The 15,452-nt window shown below is 45.7% G+C and overlaps 2 protein-coding genes across 2 annotated transcripts; both read left to right on the forward strand.

Annotated features, from left to right (window-relative positions):
* The first annotated feature begins 909 nt into the window (after nt 1-909).
* Nucleotides 910-2,091, forward strand: LOC146720499 (uncharacterized). Its single transcript, XM_085488346.1, has one exon. The coding sequence runs from the start codon at nt 910-912 to the stop codon at nt 1,936-1,938; it is 1,029 nt and encodes a 342-aa protein (XP_085344472.1). The 3' UTR covers nt 1,939-2,091.
* Nucleotides 2,092-9,342: 7,251 nt separating this feature from the next.
* LOC146720500 (uncharacterized) lies at nt 9,343-11,805 on the forward strand. Its single transcript, XM_085488345.1, has one exon. The coding sequence runs from the start codon at nt 9,775-9,777 to the stop codon at nt 11,803-11,805; it is 2,031 nt and encodes a 676-aa protein (XP_085344471.1). The 5' UTR covers nt 9,343-9,774.
* The last annotated feature ends 3,647 nt before the right edge of the window (nt 11,806-15,452 follow it).

Consider the following 15,452-nt stretch of genomic DNA (forward strand, 5'->3'; position numbering starts at 1 on the left):
CATCACAACACTCTCCCTCTTAGATATCGAAGAGTGTAAAACCAACAGCATCGAACCTAAGAAGGAGGAAGTCTATATACAACTACTCCAACTCAGTGAATTCGTGCATACTCCTGCCTACCAATGCAAAATCGAAATAGACCGGACTATATTTTACTGCGGAATGCACTCTCATATAGCAGCGGTGCAGAACGGAAGACAGGAGTATATCCACGAAATATCGGCAGATACATGCCGAAAATTGCACGAAACAGGGACCATATCTCTAGGAGTTAACCAGCACATTACTGGGATTAAGCCAAATGCAACAAACCTAAGAGCAATGACACTCGCAGGATCAGTTAAGACAGACGGAAAATGCAGCGGCACCCAGTTCAGCGACGCATACGGTTCATGGGACGACGTGATCGTGCAAGCCTCAGTACGAATCACGATACGACAATTGGAGCTGCCCGTTGGATACAATAACAATGAAGTGATACTTCCATCCGGCACTCGCTGTCCCGTAACGACAGGCGAATGCATTGATGCCGACGGCGCCTCCACCTTCTGGACAATCCTGCCAATTGACAATGTCACTTTGGACGATACGATGTTCTCTACGAAGGAATAGCATATCGATTGTCGCCCGGCACTCCCCAAGAGGAAGCGCCAACGATTTATACAGTCACGGCGCGTGATACAACCTTCGCATTAGCAAGGACAACCGAGACCAACGTATGCGGATACAACCTTTGGCGAACGGAACATCCCAAGCTGTGTATCCTCGAAACGAGGCCCGAACGGACATTCAAAAGCCGTTCCAAGGTCAGAATCGACAACCTCGACATCTTCACATATGTGAATTCAAAATTTATATACGTCGAGAAACACCTGAAAACCCAGCTGACCCAACTATACAAAGATATTATGGAGCAAAAATGTGCATTGGAAAGGCAGATCCTCCTCAACGCACTTTCTCTAGCAAGCATAGCACCTGACGAAATGGCGCATCGAATAATGAAGTCTCCAGGTTATACCGCCATAACTGCAGGTGAAGTTATACACCTCATCAAATGTATACCTGTCAAATGCCGCCTACGACCTACCGAGGAGTGCTACAACGAACTCCCCGTCACTCATCAAAATAAGTCACTCTTCCTCTTACCAAGATCGAAGATACTTACTAAAGCCGGAACATCGAGGGATTGCAATGAACTATTACCAACTCTATACCAAATACACAACACCTGGTATAGACTAACACCGAAACCCGTGGAATCGGTGGCACCGCCTACTATCAGGCCTCTAACCAAACCCTCATGGAAGTACGTAAGCCCGGATTCACTCGCTTCCAGTGGTATCTATACGAACGAAGATCTTGATCGTCTTCGCGACCATATCATGTTCCCCGTGGAAAAACCCTCCATGCTCCACACAATCGCCAGGGGAGCAATGGGACAGGAAATTCCTACAGGCAGTTTCTCCTTGCTAAATTTATTAGACGAGAAATCTCTCGACCGAATAGCGGAAAATACCGGAGCCAGGCTATGGAAGGGATTTATAAGCTTCGGATCCGCCAGCGCCGGAGTACTTGGCATCTTCGTTACCGTACGGTTGATAAAATTAATAATCGACACCCTGATCCATGGGTACGCACTCCACTCGGTGTACGGATGGAGTCTACATCTACTCGGAGCCATTTGGACCTCGGTGACCAACGTTCTCCTACACCTTGGTAGATCAGCGGACGGAGAACAGGACAACGGACGAGAACTGCTACACCAGAAACCCCCTCCAACGAACGAAGAAGAAACACCCTTAACCCTGCCCACACAACAAACCCCTTCGATTAACGAATCAGACAGTGGCAAAGTGTGTGCAAAAACTCACCCTACGAGTGTTCCCCCAATGAAAGATTACGGCGAACTAAATAAATATTTACATAATCAATGTTAAGTTAAGAACCTAATCGTAGCGCATAGAAAACTAAGTCCAAAATGTTGGAACATTAAATTCCAACATTTTTATTTTAAGGGGGGAGGTGTCACGTCCGGCCGTATAAATTTTTTCGTTTACTCCAAGTTCCTTAAACGCTATTTGAAAAGCGCGCCAAGCCGGCCATGACGCTTAACTCCGCCTAGAAACTAAGCGTGGCGCTTCGTAGCGCCTAAGGATCTCCCACCACGGTGAGAGCCCCTACTCCGGAGAGTTCCCCCTCTCCAGGCCGCCGCAGGCCCGAGCCGCCGAAACGAAGGACCTCAGAGCAGTCCCGAATTTCGGCAGTTCTCTGCGCGACACCGAACAGTATAGTCGCACTCCTAAATTCTAACTCTAAGTCCAAATTCTAAATCCTAACTCTAATTCTAAAATTCTAACTCTAAGTATAATATTCTAACTCTAAATTCTAAGTCTAAATCTAAATTCTAATTCTAAGTTTTAGTCTCGAATTTTGTACTACTATACGAATAAATCAGTGTATTCATGTGCGAAAACTAGTGTTCAGTATTCTTCAAAACTTCCACTCCCGTGATAAAATACGATAGCGTTTAAATTTGTCATACGGCGTTTGAATTCAGAATAATTCAAACTGTGTTTGGAGCGGACCACCGCTCATCACAGTCAGAATTAACATTCTCAGCATTTGCCAAAATAAGGAATTGATAGTGAGGTCCGCCGCATATCAACCCTCCTTATTTGAGTAATCATTCAGAGGATGCATCAAATTCAATATGCCTAAGACGCGACGCGCAGGAAGGAAGAATCAATTACGAAAACTAAACCGACTTTATCGCGAATCAGCGACCGAGGAATATTCTCAATTCCTCGGAGTGGAATATCAGGCCGATCCTGAATACGAGAACATTTTCAACATTAAAAATAATAACAACGACGAACTCCTACAGTGGAAGTGCATACCAATAACGTTCCAACCACGACGCCTGCCGCCGCCAAACATCCCAGTGAACGACCCTCGCCGCACGCACTACCTCCAAGTACGAGCCGACACGATCAAGAAAGTGCTACTAAAGGTAAGTGAAATTCACGTTAACCTAAGGAATCGCGCGTGTTAGCAAATTCAGAGACGCTTCTACCACGTGGAAGAGAACATTCTAGAAAAATCTCCGACGCATTTTTCCTCTTTTCCATCGTCACTGCGGAAGCTATAAAAAAAAAGGTCGGGCTATAAAACTAGGGTCGACCACCACATGCGGTGCCACTCTCGGAATTCTAACACGGAAAAACGCAAATAGTTCAATCTCTTAAAAATCTTGTGTCTCAAGAAATAACTTCGTAAATCCGTACAACAAAGTAGTCATTTAAACAATAATCAATTGAGAACACTTTCGATTTACCAACATTACCGACGATATACCGACATACGTTCTTTTACCGACGTTATCGACAATATACCAACATACGTTCTTTTACCGACATTACCGACGATATACCGACATACGTTCTTTTACCAACGGGTTATCGACACCTTACTGGCACCTTACCAGTGTTTTACTGAACAATTACCGACGGTTTTGCCGACGACTACTAACTTCTCGATAACTGCCGGGTTCACCGAAGATCTACGAGCGAATGACGCATTATCAATTCGATTACGCAACAAACACAAATGTGCCCACTCACCCTTAGAGGTATAACTCCTCCTCCAGAAGTTAATCTCTTCGTACCGTTTGAACCCTTATTCTATTGCCAAGTTGGTGTCGGGTACATCCATTTTGAGACTAAGGCAGCTCTCTGCATTTCATGCTACTCCACCTTACCTAGAGTCTCGAAATTACTTTGGACAAGGATTCGGAAGCATACTCTAATCATAGGTGGAACACCTATCGGAATAAATTGCGGAGTCTGCAACTTCCGACTTACCCTCACGCGAATCGGTGATTTGTGCGAGCTTTGTCAGTTTACGTACGAAGATTATTTACGCAACCCCAACGACGTTTCGCATAGAGCAATCGACGAAGCTATCTTTATTACAGTAGAGTCACAGGTAGGTCCCTCGCAATAATCCGATCACCTCAGTTCCAGCGCGAATAACCTCAGATCGCGGGTATCCCCGGGGAGAATCGCATAGATTCGCGTACCCGTAATAGCGATCGTGTCTCGTGGAAAAAGCCGAGCTCTGCATTCAAATTTTCGCAGCCGCGACCCCACAAGACGTAACAAAATTTGGTGACAGCGGTGGGATACGAGTTAATATTTGCGATGGAAACACGAGGGAAATCGGGTACGAAAAAGCTCACTGAAGTAGAAATAGACGAACTTCGCGCTCAATTACATGCCAAGGAAGCACGGTTACGCGAACAATCCGAGATGCTTCAACAGCAGAAAGAAACGTTCGAACGCGAAAAACGGGCTTCGGAAGAAGACCTCGAAATCATCCGCAGTAACCTCGTGAGTAAAGAAACGGAGATGGAAAAACGTTTGAACTCCATCACAATGGTAGCAACCGAAAAACCCGACTTAAGCGATCATATGCTCCAAGAAATCGAACGATTACGCCAGGAGATAAACTCCATGCGCGGGAACAATACGATACCTACGCAATATATTCCCAGCACCGCGGGACGCTTTCTCGACGGACAGGCGTCTCCCGCATTCCAACACGGAACCAATTATGATAGTCCAAGGGTGTCTTTCAGGGAAACACTTGAGACTATCCCGCCATTCGACGGTCGAAATATCCCCCTCTCTCAATTTATACGAGCATGTAGACGCGCTAAAGAAATATTCCCACCATCGTCCGAGCGAAACCTAACCCGCCTACTTCTTACTAATTTACGCGGGCGAGCTATATGCGCCGTAGAAGACGAAGAGTGCGAAACGATAACTCAACTTGCCGACCTCCTGAATGGAGCCTTCGGATCCCCGAAAACCATCGACCAGTATCGTGGGGAGCTGAGCACAGTTTACCTTAAACCAAACGAGCATATCCTTGATTTCATTAGCCGCGTAAAAGACTTGCGATCTTCTATAACGGACGCGGAACGCCGAGCGCAAGGAATGCTATCCGTCGGATCAGTAAACGAAATCGACGCCTTAACAGCACGATCTTTCTGCGAGGGCTTGCCACTCGCCTATAGGATACAATTGAGACAAGAACACTATCGCGACCCGTTTCTAGCTTTTTCACACGTCAAAATTCTCGCGAAAAGATCGGAACTAGACAATGAAAGATTCGAAACTCCGCGCCGTTCATACGAACGTAACGTATATCCGAATGAAAGGCCTTTAGCCCACTCGACGCCCATAAAAATAAACACGGAACGATCTCCTAACAACAGATGGACTCGAGCCGAGTACTCGCCGCGCGTCGAACAAACACGGCACAGTAACGCGCCGTTTCCAAAAGCCTATAATAGTACACAGTCACAGAGACCGACAAACACTTACAGAACGGAAGACGCCAACCGAGGGGGTCCCGAGAACAATAGACACGAACGAACCAGTAACAACAAATACTGTAGGTACTGTAAAAATCCGGGACACGAAATAGAGGAGTGCCGGAAAAGACAATACAATAACTCACGTCAGGGAAACTCCCCTCACCCCTCGAGGCCCAGGGACGAGGCTCGAGCGGGAACGTCTCGGGAAACAGATCGTCCAATACGACTAATAAACGCGGAGCAAGCCCTGGAGAAACCAGAATCGCCATGCTAACTCCGAACGATTTTTCGCACGCGCCCACCGTTTCCATTGCCGCGGACGGTTTAGCACGCAACACGAATTTCATGATAGATACTGGCGCGGCACCCAACTTGGTTAAACAAGGCCAACTAAGCCCCGATTGCGTTATCGATAAAAGCATAATTATTTTCCTTAGCGGAATTACAAGCGATAAAATCGAAACGCTCGGAGCGACAAGTATAAAATACCTCGGTCACAGGATCGACCTCCACTTAGTCCCAGACGACTTTCCAATTTCCCAAGGCGGAATCCTAGGATTCGAATTCTTACGCGACGTGTCTAAGATAGATTATTCCAAGCGCTGCATCGTGTGGCAGCAAACGCAAATCCCTTTTAACGATGCTCAGACGGTAAAAATCCCGGCTAGATCGCGGGCCACCGTCTCGCTCCAAGTCAGCAATCCCGAGGTCAGCATAGGATATATTCCGCGAATTCATGTGAACGAAGACATCTACTTAGGAGATGCCATCGTCACTAATCGTAACGGCACAGTATATATGAAAGCCGTTAACATAAGCGACAAGGACCACGAATTGTACTTACCTAGGGTAAGATTACAAGAGATCGAGAAAATTTCCAAATCTTGTCCACAGAACCTCGAGGATCCTTCATCCTATCTCAAGGGTCATAAAAGCACCCTCCTTAACTTAAAATTCCAACGCACGGGTCACATAAACACTAAGGGCGGTCCCTTAACCCTAGGGCATCTGGGGACCAATCTCATAAAACATAACGACATAAAACCTCAACACGTCGCAGCGTTGACCCGACAAAACACACAATCTCGTCCCGAAGAAATAAAAACACTGCTGCGGCTTGAACACTTAAATGCGGAGGAGACTAAACACGTACATAACCTCATAAACGTCTACAACGATTTGTTCCGTCTCCCCACCGATAAATTACACTCCACAGACGTCACTACACACACAATCCCGACAACCGACGAATTAGCGGTCCACACGAAACAATACCGATTTCCGCCGATGCACAAGGAGGAAATTAATAAACAAGTACAAGAACTCATCGAGAACGATGTCATTCAACCATCCACTTCACCGTACAACTCCCCCTTGTGGATCGTGCCAAAGAAACCGGACTCGAAAGGTAACAAACGCTGGCGCATGGTAATAGATTATCGGGCGCTGAATGAAAAAACGATCGGGGACGCGTACCCCCTACCGAACATAGTGGAAATCCTCGATCAACTAGGAAGCGCGAAGTACTTTAGCGTATTCGATTTGGCATCGGGTTTCCATCAAATCAAAATGGATAAAGCACACGCCCATAAAACGGCGTTTTCCACACCGTACGGGCATTACGAATTTAAGAGAATGCCGTTTGGGCTCAAAAACGCCCCCGCGACATTCCAAAGACTCATGGACCAGGTACTCACCGGACTTCAAGGCGCCGAACTATTTGTGTACCTTGATGATATCGTATTATATTCGAGCTCACTGCGAGAGCACGAAATAAAATTCCACAAATTGGCGGAACGACTTAGGAAGGCAGGACTGCGACTCCAGCCCGACAAGTGCGAGTTCCTCCGTAAAGAAGTCACGTACCTGGGACATGTCATAAGCGAAACTGGAGTGAAACCCGATCCTAAAAAGATAACCGCGGTTCAGAGTTTCCCTCGCCCTAAAGACCCGAAGAATATCAAGCAATTTCTCGGGCTAGCGGGATACTACCGGAGGTTCATACCTAATTTTTCGAAGATAGCGCGCCCGCTTACCGATCTGCTGAAAAAGGATGAGACCTTTGTTTGGCATAAGGAACAGGAGACAGCCTTTACGCACCTCCGCGATGCATTGTGCAAAGAACCGATACTACAGTATCCGGATTTTACGAAACCTTTCGTTATAACTACCGACGCATCCGGATATGCAATAGGCGGTGTCCTGAGCCAAGGGCCGATTGGAAAAGACCTCCCTATAGCCTACACCTCCAGGTTACTAAATAAGGCCGAGCGAAACTATTCGACTATAGAAAAGGAACTATTAGCAATAGTTTACAGCGTAAATTTCTTCAGGCCTTACATATACGGTAAGAAGTTTAAATTGGTCACGGATCACAAACCTTTGGTGTGGCTACATTCAGTAAAAGACCCATCTTCCCGTCTTGTCCGATGGCGTCTAAAACTATTAGAATACGAGTATGAGGTATTATACAAAGCAGGAAAAATAAACGCCAATGCAGACGCCCTCTCGCGAAATCCTACCCCAGACCCTATGCCCGAAGTCGAACGAGTCCTCCCTCTCTCACAAATACAAAGATTGTCCGACTCCAATGAATCCCTATTCCCCGCCAAGAAGAAGCGAGGCGCAAAAACTCCACGAATCACAAACAAGCTGGATTGCGGCGAACAGCGTCCCTCACCGACCCCCGATAATTCGAAATCAGAGGAAACAAACTCGCCCCCTAGTTCCAGCGAGGACAGCGACTCGGAAAACGAAACCGATAGCAACTCCAGTTCCAGTAGCGAGGAGTTATTCATAAACGTAAACAGTCCTTTCATTCCACGGGCCGCCGTGAGGCCCCGCGTGATAAATATCCCGGACAATTTCGCGACCCGAAAAGATAACCTTGTCATTTTCATAACGCAACAAGGAACACCGATCGACAAGGGAGCCCAAATATTGCAAGTAGCGAACTCCTTGCCGATGACCAGAGATGCAGCTTTGGGCAGGGCAAGGGTAAGTCGCGAGGGCACCCGACGCGTAATTTCACTCGCGGTAAAGGAGAGGATTTCCGGCGTTACCGAAAAGGAAATAATAAAAGAAGCAATACGTTCGCTACTAGACGTTATCCGAGAATTGGACTTGCAATCGATCTCGATCAGTAAAGGCAACGTTGACAATGTAGATTGGAATACGATATATAACCTCTTAATTAAAATACTAGACGAAATCGACATAAGAATATTTATTTGTACGAACGACATAACGGTCCCCGGGAAGGACCAAAGGGAACAAATTCTCGCCGAAAATCATTGTTCCGCGGTAGCAGGACACAAGGGCATCACCAAAACTTACAATAGGATTAAGAAACGCTACACTTGGAGCGGTATAAAAACTGATGTCCAAAATTTCGTCAAAAACTGCCGCGCGTGTCAATTAAAGAAATTGGTTCGCGTAAAAACCAAGCAACCAATGATCCTAACCGACACCCCCGATTCGGCCTTCGAAAAGGTCTCCATGGATATAATGGGTCCCCTCCCAACCACGAAACAAAACAATACGTACATCCTAACTATACAGGACCTGCTAACCAAATACTCCCTTGCGATCCCACTCCGACAAGCAGGAGCGATACAAGTAGCAGAAGCATTTATTAACGACCTTATTTGTACATTCGGCGCGCCAAAAGCGATCCTCACCGACCAGGGCTCACATTTTATAAACAGCCTCATGAGGACAGTAGCCCGAAAATTTAAAATCAAGCAATGTAAGACCACAGCGTACAGACCACAAGCGAACGGATCGGTAGAACGATCACACCAGGTACTCTGGGAATATTTGAAGCAAATTGTTGATAAAAATAGTGAATGGGATCAAATTTTAAAACTAGCATCGTTTTCGTATAATACGAGCGTACATGAGGGTACAAAATACACTCCGTACGAACTCATTTTCGGGAAAATCGCGCGGGTCCCCTCGAGCGACCCGGACATCGAAAGCATGACTAACGAAAGCTATACACAATATTTAACCACACTATTCAACAAATTGCGCGATTCCCAAACAGCCGCACGCGAAAACTTAAATAATGCTAAGAATAGAAGTAAGAAATACTACGATAAGAAAATCAATACGCGTAAATTTAAGATTAACGATAGCGTTTATTTACTTAAGGAACCTAACAAAGGGAAATTAGGAGACCAATATACAGGTCCCTATAGGATAATAAAGATACTAGGTAAAAATAACGTTAAGTTAGCTATAAGCAATAGTAAGACTAAAACCGTACATATGGACAAGTTAAAGCCCTCACCACATCAAGCCCCCACCCTTGAAGACCCCCACTCCGAAGACGAATATATCTCGGACGCCCCAACGGAGGACGGGCCAGTAATCAACCAACCACGCTAAGATGAGGACTCTCGCAATTATCCTGGGCATGGCCTTCCTGGCCCCACTATCCAGCGGACTAATCGGATACGACTGTGGAGGACGGGGCCTGAACATCACAACACTCTCCCTCTTAGATATCGAAGAGTGTAAAACCAACAGCATCGAACCTAAGAAGGAGGAAGTCTATATACAACTACTCCAACTCAGTGAATTCGTGCATACTCCTGCCTACCAATGCAAAATCGAAATAGACCGGACTATATTTTACTGCGGAATGCACTCTCATATAGCAGCGGTGCAGAACGGAAGACAGGAGTATATCCACGAAATATCGGCAGATACATGCCGAAAATTGCACGAAACAGGGACCATATCTCTAGGAGTTAACCAGCACATTACTGGGATTAAGCCAAATGCAACAAACCTAAGAGCAATGACACTCGCAGGATCAGTTAAGACAGACGGAAAATGCAGCGGCACCCAGTTCAGCGACGCATACGGTTCATGGGACGACGTGATCGTGCAAGCCTCAGTACGAATCACGATACGACAATTGGAGCTGCCCGTTGGATACAATAACAATGAAGTGATACTTCCATCCGGCACTCGCTGTCCCGTAACGACAGGCGAATGCATTGATGCCGACGGCGCCTCCACCTTCTGGACAATCCTGCCAATCGACAACTGTCACTTTGGACGATACGATGTTCTCTACGAAGGAATAGCATATCGATTGTCGCCCGGCACTCCCCAAGAGGAAGCGCCAACGATTTATACAGTCACGGCGCGTGATACAACCTTCGCATTAGCAAGGACAACCGAGACCAACGTATGCGGATACAACCTTTGGCGAACGGAACATCCCAAGCTGTGTATCCTCGAAACGAGGCCCGAACGGACATTCAAAAGCCGTTCCAAGGTCAGAATCGACAACCTCGACATCTTCACATATGTGAATTCAAAATTTATATACGTCGAGAAACACCTGAAAACCCAGCTGACCCAACTATACAAGGATATTATGGAGCAAAAATGTGCACTGGAGAGGCAGATCATCCTCAACGCACTTTCTCTAGCAAGCATAGCACCTGACGAAATGGCGCATCGAATAATGAAGTCTCCAGGTTATACCGCCATAACTGCAGGTGAAGTTATACACCTCATCAAATGTATACCTGTCAAATGCCGCCTACGACCTACCGAGGAGTGCTACAACGAACTCCCCGTCACTCATCAAAATAAGTCACTCTTCCTCTTACCAAGATCGAAGATACTTACTAAAGCCGGAACATCGAGGGATTGCAATGAACTATTACCAACTCTATACCAAATACACAACACCTGGTATAGACTAACACCGAAACCCGTGGAATCGGTGGCACCGCCTACTATCAGGCCTCTAACCAAACCCTCATGGAAGTACGTAAGCCCGGATTCACTCGCTTCCAGTGGTATCTATACGAACGAAGATCTTGATCGTCTTCGCGACCATATCATGTTCCCCGTGGAAAAACCCTCCATGCTCCACACAATCGCCAGGGGAGCAATGGGACAGGAAATTCCTACAGGCAGTTTCTCCTTGCTAAATTTATTAGACGAGAAATCTCTCGACCGAATAGCGGAAAATACCGGAGCCAGGCTATGGAAGGGATTTATAAGCTTCGGATCCGCCAGCGCCGGAGTACTTGGCATCTTCGTTACCGTACGGTTGATAAAATTAATAATCGACACCCTGATCCATGGGTACGCACTCCACTCGGTGTACGGATGGAGTCTACATCTACTCGGAGCCATTTGGACCTCGGTGACCAACGTTCTCCTACACCTTGGTAGATCAGCGGACGGAGAACAGGACAACGGACGAGAACTGCTACACCAGAAACCCCCTCCAACGAACGAAGAAGAAACACCCTTAACCCTGCCCACACAACAAACCCCTTCGATTAACGAATCAGACAGTGGCAAAGTGTGTGCAGAAACTCACCCTACGAGTGTTCCCCCAATGAAAGATTACGGCGAACTAAATAAATATTTACATAATCAATGTTAAGTTAAGAACCTAATCGTAGCGCATAGAAAACTAAGTCCAAAATGTTGGAACATTAAATTCCAACATTTTTATTTTAAGGGGGGAGGTGTCACGTCCGGCCGTATAAATTTTTTCGTTTACTCCAAGTTCCTTAAACGCTATTTAAAAGCGCGCCAAGCCGGCCATGACGCTTAACTCCGCCTAGAAACTAAGCGTGGCGCTTCGTAGCGCCTAAGGATCTCCCACCACGGTGAGAGCCCCTACTCCGGAGAGTTCCCCCTCTCCAGGCCGCCGCAGGCCCGAGCCGCCGAAACGAAGGACCTCAGAGCAGTCCCCAATTTTGGCAGTTCTCTGCGCGACACCGAACAGTATAGTCGCACTCCTAAATTCTAACTCTAAGTCCAAATTCTAAATCCTAACTCTAATTCTAAAATTCTAACTCTAAGTATAATATTCTAACTCTAAATTCTAAGTCTAAATCTAAATTCTAATTCTAAGTTTTAGTCTCGAATTTTGTACTACTATACGAATAAATCAGTGTATTCATGTGCGAAAACTAGTGTTCAGTATTCTTCAAAACTTCCACTCCCGTGATAAAATACGATAGCGTTTAAATTTGTCATACGGCGTTTGAATTCAGAATAATTCAAACTGTGTTTGGAGCGGACCACCGCTCATCACAGTCAGAATTAACATTCTCAGCATTTGCCAAAATAAGGAATTGATAGTGAGGTCCGCCGCATATCAACCCTCCTTATTTGAGTAATCATTCAGAGGATGCATCAAATTCAATATGCCTAAGACGCGACGCGCAGGAAGGAAGAATCAATTACGAAAACTAAACCGACTTTATCGCGAATCAGCGACCGAGGAATATTCTCAATTCCTCGGAGTGGAATATCAGGCCGATCCTGAATACGAGAACATTTTCAACATTAAAAATAATAACAACGACGAACTCCTACAGTGGAAGTGCATACCAATAACGTTCCAACCACGACGCCTGCCGCCGCCAAACATCCCAGTGAACGACCCTCGCCGCACGCACTACCTCCAAGCACGAGCCGACACGATCAAGAAAGTGCTACTAAAGGTAAGTGAAATTCACGTTAACCTAAGGAATCGCGCGTGTTAGCAAATTCAGAGACGCTTCTACCACGTGGAAGAGAACATTCTAGAAAAATCTCCGACGCATTTTTCCTCTTTTCCATCGTCACTGCGGAAGCTATAAAAAAAAGGGTCGGGCTATAAAACTAGGGTCGACCACCACATGCGGTGCCACTCTCGGAATTCTAACACGGAAAAACGCAAATAGTTCAATCTCTTAAAAATCTTGTGTCTCAAGAAATAACTTCGTAAATCCGTACAACAAGGTAGTCATTTAAACAATAATCAATTGAGAACACTTTCGATTTACCAACATTACCGACGATATACCGACATACGTTCTTTTACCGACGTTATCGACAATATACCAACATACGTTCTTTTACCGACATTACCGACGATATACCGACATACGTTCTTTTACCAACGGGTTATCGACACCTTACTGGCACCTTACCAGTGTTTTACTGAACAATTACCGACGGTTTTGCCGACGACTACTAACTTCTCGATAACTGCCGGGTTCACCGAAGATCTACGAGCGAATGACGCATTATCAATTCGATTACGCAACAAACACAAATGTGCCCACTCACCCTTAGAGGTATAACTCCTCCTCCAGAAGTTAATCTCTTCGTACCGTTTGAACCCTTATTCTATTGCCAAGTTGGTGTCGGGTACATCCATTTTGAGACTAAGGCAGCTCTCTGCATTTCATGCTACTCCACCTTACCTAGAGTCTCGAAATTACTTTGGACAAGGATTCGGAAGCATACTCTAATCATAGGCGGAACACCTATCGGAATAAATTGCGGAGTCTGCGACTTCCGACTTACCCTCACGCGAATCGGTGATTTGTGCGAGCTTTGTCAGTTTACGTACGAAGATTATTTACGCAACCCCAACGACGTTTCGCATAGAGCAATCGACGAAGCTATCTTTATTACAGTAGAGTCACAGGTAGGTCCCTCGCAATAATCCGATCACCTCAGTTCCAGCGCGAATAACCTCAGATCGCGGGTATCCCCGGGGAGAATCGCATAGATTCGCGTACCCGTAATAGCGATCGTGTCTCGTGGAAAAAGCCGAGCTCTGCATTCAAATTTTCGCAGCCGCGACCCCACGAGACGTAACACTACTCCGGAGAGTTCCCCCTCTCCAGGCCGCCGCAGGCCCGAGCCGCCGAAACGAAGGACCTCAGAGCAGTCCCGAATTTTGGCAGTTCTCTGCGCGACACCGAACAGTATAGTCGCACTCCTAAATTCTAACTCTAAGTCCAAATTCTAAATCCTAACTCTAATTCTAAAATTCTAACTCTAAGTATAATATTCTAACTCTAAATTCTAAGTCTAAATCTAAATTCTAATTCTAAGTTTTAGTCTCGAATTTTGTACTACTATACGAATAAATCAGTGTATTCATGTGTGAAAACTAGTGTTCAGTATTCTTCAAAACTTTCTTCTCCCGTGATAAAATACGATAGCGTTTAAATTTGTCATACGGCGTTTGAATTCAGAATAATTCAAACTGTGTTTGGAGCGGACCACCGCTCATCACAGTCAGAATTAACATTCTCAGCATTTGCCAAAATAAGGAATTGATAGTGAGGTCCGCCGCATATCAACCCTCTTTATTTTAGTAATCATTCAGAGGATGCATCAAATTCAATATGCCTAAGACGCGACGCGCAGGAAGGAAGAATCAATTACGAAAACTAAACCGACTTTATCGCGAATGAGCGACCGAGGAATATTCTCAATTCCTCGGAGTGGAATATCAGGCCGATCCTGAATACGAGAACATTTTCAACATTAAAAATAATAACAACGACGAACTCCTACAGTGGAAGTGCATACCAATAACGTTCCAACCACGACGCCTGCCGCCGCCAAACATCCCAGTGAACGACCCTCGCCGCACGCACTACCTCCAAGTACGAGCCGACACGATCAAGAAAGTGCTACTAAAGGTAAGTGAAATTCACGTTAACCTAAGGAATCGCGCGTGTTAGCAAATTCAGAGACGCTTCTACCACGTGGAAGAGAACATTCTAGAAAAATCTCCGACGCATTTTTCCTCTTTTCCATCGTCACTGCGGAAGCTATAAAAAAAAGGTCGGGCTATAAAACTAGGGTCGACCACCACATGCGGTGCCACCCTCGGAATTCTAACACGGAAAAACGCAAATAGTTCAATCTCTTAAAAATCTTGTGTCTCAAGAAATAACTTCGTAAATCCGTACAACAAAGTAGTCATTTAAACAATAATCAATTGAGAACACTTTCGATTTACCAACATTACCGACGATATACCGACATACGTTCTTTTACCGACGTTATCGACAATATACCAACATACGTTCTTTTACCGACATTACCGACGATATACCGACATACGTTCTTTTACCAACGGGTTATCGACACCTTACTGGCACCTTACCAGTGTTTTACTGAACAATTACCGACGGTTTTGCCGACGACTACTAACTTCTCGATAACTGCCGGGTTCACCGAAGATCTACGAGCGAATGACGCATTATCAATTCAATTACGCACAAATGT

This window comes from Nylanderia fulva, unplaced genomic scaffold (genome assembly GCF_048542155.1).
Source record: "Nylanderia fulva isolate GAGA-0341 unplaced genomic scaffold, ASM4854215v1 Scaffold681, whole genome shotgun sequence".
Classification (NCBI taxonomy): Eukaryota; Metazoa; Arthropoda; class Insecta; order Hymenoptera; family Formicidae; genus Nylanderia; species Nylanderia fulva.